This window comes from Phaethon lepturus, unplaced genomic scaffold (genome assembly GCF_000687285.1).
Source record: "Phaethon lepturus isolate BGI_N335 unplaced genomic scaffold, ASM68728v1 scaffold44338, whole genome shotgun sequence".
Lineage (NCBI taxonomy): Eukaryota > Metazoa > Chordata > Aves > Phaethontiformes > Phaethontidae > Phaethon > Phaethon lepturus.
Genome location: NW_010560630.1, coordinates 9,097 through 15,185, shown reverse-complemented (window position 1 = coordinate 15,185; position 6,089 = coordinate 9,097). Strand labels below are relative to the sequence as shown.

General features: G+C 48.2%; 1 protein-coding gene across 1 annotated transcript in view; it reads right to left on the bottom strand.

The window, feature by feature from the left end:
* Positions 1-5,853, bottom strand: part of LOC104625948 (pappalysin-1-like) — a gene marked incomplete at both ends in the record, with an annotated part of 27,513 nt that extends 21,660 nt beyond the window's left edge. Inside the window, one exon of the mRNA XM_010293725.1 lies at positions 5,685-5,853. Coding sequence (XP_010292027.1) covers positions 5,685-5,853 — 169 coding nt within the window. The remainder of the gene's footprint in view (positions 1-5,684) is intronic.
* Between the last annotated feature and the right edge of the window lie 236 nt (positions 5,854-6,089).

The following is a 6,089-nucleotide window of genomic DNA, read 5'->3' as shown; positions in this document are numbered from 1 at the left end:
GGAAAGAGAAAAAAAAAAAAAGGGTGTAGGTAAAGGAGCCACCCATCCAAAGCTAAGATGAAGAATTTACTGGGTGACCGAAGGACAAACAGATGTTGGCAAAAAGAACAGAATAAACAACATATCAACTTTCTAATTAAAAAGGGAGAATTATTAAAAACTAGAAGTGAAGAATCTGAAAGTAGGGCTCTTCCCTCCATGCCAGGGTAAAGAGAGGGACAGAAGAAAAAGAAATGTAAGAAACCTAAACACGAGAAGGGGAAGATACCGGCGAGGAATCTGACCAAGCCGTACAGCAGCACTCCTCTGCCTCCAGGGAATATTTTATTCAGGGCTGGTACGCTCACAGGAGATTTGCACCACCGACCATTGATCTGGGTTTATAAAAGGAAGGGGAATTTTTCTAGCACACATCAAAGGGACCTGGATTCCCTTTTTGCAAAAACACCCTAATGGTTTCAACAGAAGTTCAGACCTGTCTCCCTTTGATATATGGTTGCATTCAGAATGGAAAAAGCAGTCCCAGAGCTGAGAAACTGGACACTTCCCAAGTGGGCACAAAACCCCTTTTCTAGACCACGGAGTTATTTAAACAGGGAGCACTGCTGATGGAAAAAAATGCCTTTTCTACAAATTCAGAGTAGCACATTCCGGGATTCTCGGAGCGCTCAGGTGAAGTGACGCTCTGCGTTCTCACTCCCAATCATTTTGCTCCCCAGTGGCTATTAATTCTGCCTTTGCTGCTTATCAGAGTATCTGCACCATGGAAGAGTGCACATATCCTGTAGCCAGTTGATGACTTGAAGATGCCTGTGCTTCCAGGAAGTTGCGGTGTGATGGCCACAGGAGAAGGGACGATACAGCGTATCTCCATGTCTTCATAAGGCATACACACAGCAGCGTCACCACCACATTTGCGCTCCAGGCTGGGCTTGCTCCAGCATTCAGCAAAGCCTCCATTTCCCTTAACAGATGCTATCATCAAATAACACTCCAGCACTGTGGCTGCTGGGCACCTCGACAGCAGGAGGTAAAAAACATAAAACCAAGCTATTGATGTCAGGAATTATCCACACGTTACGGAAAAGACATGGGTCTTGCGCTGTGTCTTGCTGCATGCTGGATCCATGCTGAGCACGGGGAAGCTCTATCAGTGATAGGAGAATTCAACTCCAAAAATTCAGTTGTTAGTGTTGGTGTGATCTAGTTTAGGAATAAACGATTGTTCCTACTAGCTGATACTGGCTGCAGAGACACAGTATGGTGCACAAGGGAGTTTCTCTAACGACGGGGTTGCACATCAGATGTACCTCTACGGAACACCAAATAAACAGTGCAAATTCAGAATCTGAAACATAACACAAAAATTGAAGCAGGAGCAATATCTGTGCATGACAGTCACACCTCACAGAAAATCGGCAAGAATGTTTTGCCCAAGTAACATTTGTGGGAGTATTTCAGCTGCAGCCGTGGTGTCTGTTAGCAGAAAGCTGCAGGACGCTACGGTCTGCTGGAAACGCAACGTGCCTGGGGTCACCCCTCCTTGGAAGGGATCCCTCATTAAAGCTATATTCCCCCTGCACTTTATTTCTGCCCCTGCTCTAGACCTTGATGTGAAGAAAAAAATTAGTCTCTCCATGTTTTCATCTCTGTGTTTTCCCCCGTGGTACCTCCCCAACAAAACCACTAACCAAATCTGGAAGAGTCACCTTCTTCCAGACCCATATGGCTTTTCCTCTTCCTGGCACACTAGCAAGGCCATTCCCATGCAGAGAAGCTGTGCCCATGTGGGTAAGAGCCTGGCTTCTCAGCTTTTTCCAGTAATTTGTTCCACACTTTGTATGATGGAAGCTGAGGTTTTCAAGGTCAGACATAATAATGGCACATTTTAGAGCATGTCTATCATGTCATCACTTCAAGCAATAGGAGCATATGCATTTCTGCAGCAGAATATAACAGAGAACATTCCCCGCTATGGAGACAAAGACTAGTGACTTTGGTTGAAAGTACAGAGGACAACCCTAACATGGAAATTATTGCAGACGGCACCCACCAGCTTTCAGCTTCTCCCTCTTGCAACGTCCCACCCAAAGGTGGGATCATTGCCGGGCAGGACCCCGGGCTCCTGAGCAGGAGCCTGGCTCTCCCCAACACTGGCGGCACCTCGGGGCTATTTCCCATCGACAGCCTGAGCGGCGCTGCCTTTGGATCCGGCACCGGGTCTCTGCGGCAGCATCTGCATCTCCCACCCGAAGCCTGAGCAGGCACGTGCCTGTTTCGCCTGTCTGATCTGACAAGGTCACCCAGCTCACAGCAGCCCATAGGAAGCACTTGGCTTTCTCATCTGGTTTATTAGCTGTCACTTTGGGCACTTTGTGCTGCTTTGACTGGCATCGCAGCAACCGCTTCCCTTCATGTCCTGCCTTCCAAAAGAGGCTTACGCAAGGAGGGAGGGCGGGCAAGGAGGAGAGAGAGGGAAAAAAAAAAGGGGCCTCCAAAGATACAGTGTGCCGTACAGTGAAGAGGATGCACACTTAAACAAATCTGGTGCCAGAAAGATTTGTTTCTTGGGACTTTTAACAGCCTGGGAGAATTCATGTCTCCTTCCTGCTGCCCAAGATCCCAGCCGGCTCCTTCTTCAAGCAATGCTTCACGTGTGAAGTTTCCTCTCCTTAAAAATGAACAGCTGTGCCCTCCCCTCTAAGTATTCTTCCACTTCTGCCCACTACTGTGCCTCTAATTGAACACACATGAGCCGCGCTTTCTTTTCCTGGCATGATTGATGATGCCTTTGCACAACATTAGGGAGCTGCTGGGTTTTAAATAACACCTCTTGACCAGAGCAGCAGTGGTGGTAGCTTCAAGGAGAGATGACAACAAGGCACTGAATGAGCGGGGCTTTCGGCGAAGGACAAGGGGGAGGAAAGCAGTGAAAGACAAAGGGAGGAGAAGGGAAGAAGAGAAGAACGAATGATGGAGTTGTCAGGGGGGTGGGACGAAATCGGGGGGAAATGAAAACATCCCGAGATCTTCTTGCAAGAAAGAAACATGAAGAATTTTACTCCATCACTATGCAAACCTTTTTTGTATTGTTGTTGCTAAAGTCCCTAAATGAGGGTGAGAGAGAGCCCAAGAGTCTGCAAACAGCTCCGCTTTTTTTTATTTTCAAACAGCAAACAGTTTCGGCTGCACATAGCGCTGACGTTTTTAGGGTTTGGTGATTTTATGGAGTTTTAACAGAATTTGGAAACGGGAGCTTCTCAGAGAGCAGACATGAATGAATTTCTTGCCCTAAGACTGATTAAAATGGTGACTTCAGAAGACACAGAGGCCGGAAAGTGCAGAAACTGTTAAGAAGATTTTCAAAGACCCCTTAGATGTAAAAGATTGGTTTGAAATGTGACTTGTGCCCCTACACCTCTGAGGTGCTTTTGAAAATTTTGCTTTTAATTCTCTGTTCACCCTTTTTTTCTGCCTTTCAGTGAAATACAGAAGACAAATGTGGTTCAGATGCTAAACCAGGGTATTTTCACAGGTCTGTCAATCATCTTCATCAGCATGCAGTGGTCACGGGCCACCAATGTTCAGTCTGCTCTTTGAGACATTGCACCTCACCTCAGCCTCCTTCCTAACCAACAGTGTGAAACACCAGCATGCGCAAAGCTACTTTCCTTCCTCCGCTTCCTCGTGCAGCACCCCCCCCCGTCAGTTAAATGAGAAAAAAATAGCTCTAGACCCTCAACTCAGTCAAACAAGCAAAATATCCAACTAAATGGCGACAACGAAACAACCAATGGCTTTGTGCAAGGTTCCTCAGTCATGGCAGAAGGTCCCTCTGACCATAGCAAATACCACACATGCCCCATCTCATCTCCAGATGCTTGGGATCAGAAGAGAAGCTGAAGCCGGGAACCAATTGTGAAAGGAGCACAATGCAATTCAATACAACACAATACGAGGAATCCAAACCACGGATTCCGGACTTTCTCAGATAATTCATTTCTTGCCTACACGTTCCACAAGCTCTGGTTTGAAGCACCTGACACAAAGAAATAAACCAAGACGATAGTGAAAGAAACTGTCTGTTCTTTTCAACAGATCGCCGAAGCACACGAATAAACTTTTAAAGCACGTGTTTAATGTGCTTAGCTGAACACGGGTATCTTTACGATGCTCCATTCCTTCCCTGATTTGAACAGTGAACACACAGCGCTGGGCAAAACAAAGCCATTGGCCTCAGGCTTTTTATTGGTGGAAAAAAGACGAAGAAGTGCAATAGCAGACCGGGGTGAGAGGAAGCATGTTGTAATAGGCAGTGAATCACGTCAGCTAGGGGTGCGAAAATCCTCCCCTCCTGTCATATGAGTCTGATCAAGGCTCTGAAACCAAACTTCTCAAAGCAAAACCATATACAGTTGGCTGAGCCGCCCCAAAAGGTACTTCTTGCATTTAAATAACACAGCGCTGGTGAAACATGTTCAGGCTGTTTTATTTGGGTTGGGATTCCTGTGTGCTCAATGTACAGATCCCTTCCAACTATTTCCTGGTTCAGCCATTCAGGCTCGTTTGAGAACTTGTTTTCTGTTCTGTAAAAATGCTCAGCTGGAGCTGGGGTTCTGGTGCTGATGCCAATTAGGATGGAAGAGGCCCAGCTCGTGGGGTCCTGTATTTGTTTTGTAATTGAGTTGAAAGGGCTGACTCATTCCCCTCCGCTCCGTCTCCCCCTCCGCGCGCGGATGAGGAACACAGTATTTCACAAACGCAGACAGGCTGCTGAGCGCGGCTGCCGGCGCCCAGCGCTCCCCGGCCCCAGATGTGTGCGCTGCCCCGACAGCGCGCCAAAGGTGCCGATGGGGGAAACCACCCGCTCGTCGCGCTGACGGGATCCGGCAGCGTTAGAGATGAGAGCGCAACCTGGGGTGCCCGACCTGCACCCACGTCTCCCGTGCACCCGGCTCCCAGCGGCACGCCGAGGCTGGGCCACGCTGCACGTACACCTCGTCCACCTCCTCCAGGGCAACGCACCTGCACTTTTTTAATGCTTAAAGAAATGGATAGTTTTCCTCGATACCTCACTCACTGCACCGAGACGTGCCGCTTTTGTAGGACTGGATTATTAATGCATGGCTTGGAGAAGATGGAGAGCACTCCCTGGCCCACTGGGGCAGGTTTTCGGCGCTCTGTTCGGAAGCAAAAAGGTTTGGCTGCTTTTTCCACCCCCTTGACACCATGTATTTCTGCAGTGTCAGGGTGTGGTTGGGAGCAGATGGACTGAAACACTGCAAAGGAGTTAAGACATTGTTAGCCTCAACCCAAGGAATAAAAACTAGGTATTTTGCCCAGAAACCGGTTGTGCAAAAAAACAAACATCCCACCCCCAGAAAAACAACCCATGAAACACTGTTTGGCTGAGTAGAGCCAGTGACATCAGAGAAGGCCTGAACACATATTTAAACCTTTCGGGTCGAAATTTTCTAAATTTGGGGAATACCTGAGCTTTGCTCACTGTCAGTTCCTCTTCCTACAGAGTCAGATGGCTTTTATTCTGCTGAGAAGTATCTGGATAAGGCCTTGTCCCAAGGCTGAGCTGAGATTTGGGGTTTTAGGCCGAGTTATTTCTCAGTTTCTCCACATCTGTTTGCTCATCCCTGTCTTGTGAGTGACACAAAAGGAGCAGAACAAACCTGTCCCTTGCTGAGATCATCGTCTCGCTGGACTTGCAAAACGTAGCCCGTCTTGCAGCTCACGTTGCACTGGGCACCGTTGTACCACCCGCCACTGGTGCAGTTCAGCAGCGCGTTCTCGATCTCCAGCTTTTGGCAGTCGGTGGCTTCGCAGGAGTAGTGGACACAGCTAGGTGGGAGACAAGAAGTGGTGTTTTTACTGGATTCATTTAATTAATTCCACAAGAGCAAGCGTGTCTGACTCACAAACTCATCACTTGTCAGGCAACAGGTACACAGGCTGCACACTGAACCCGACTTGGCAACAGGCTCCTCACCAACGAGCACACCCTCCAGTTATGTCTCCCGAAGGACAGGGACAGTGGTAACGGTGACGGCAATGAAGGCAAATGACAGGTCTTGTGG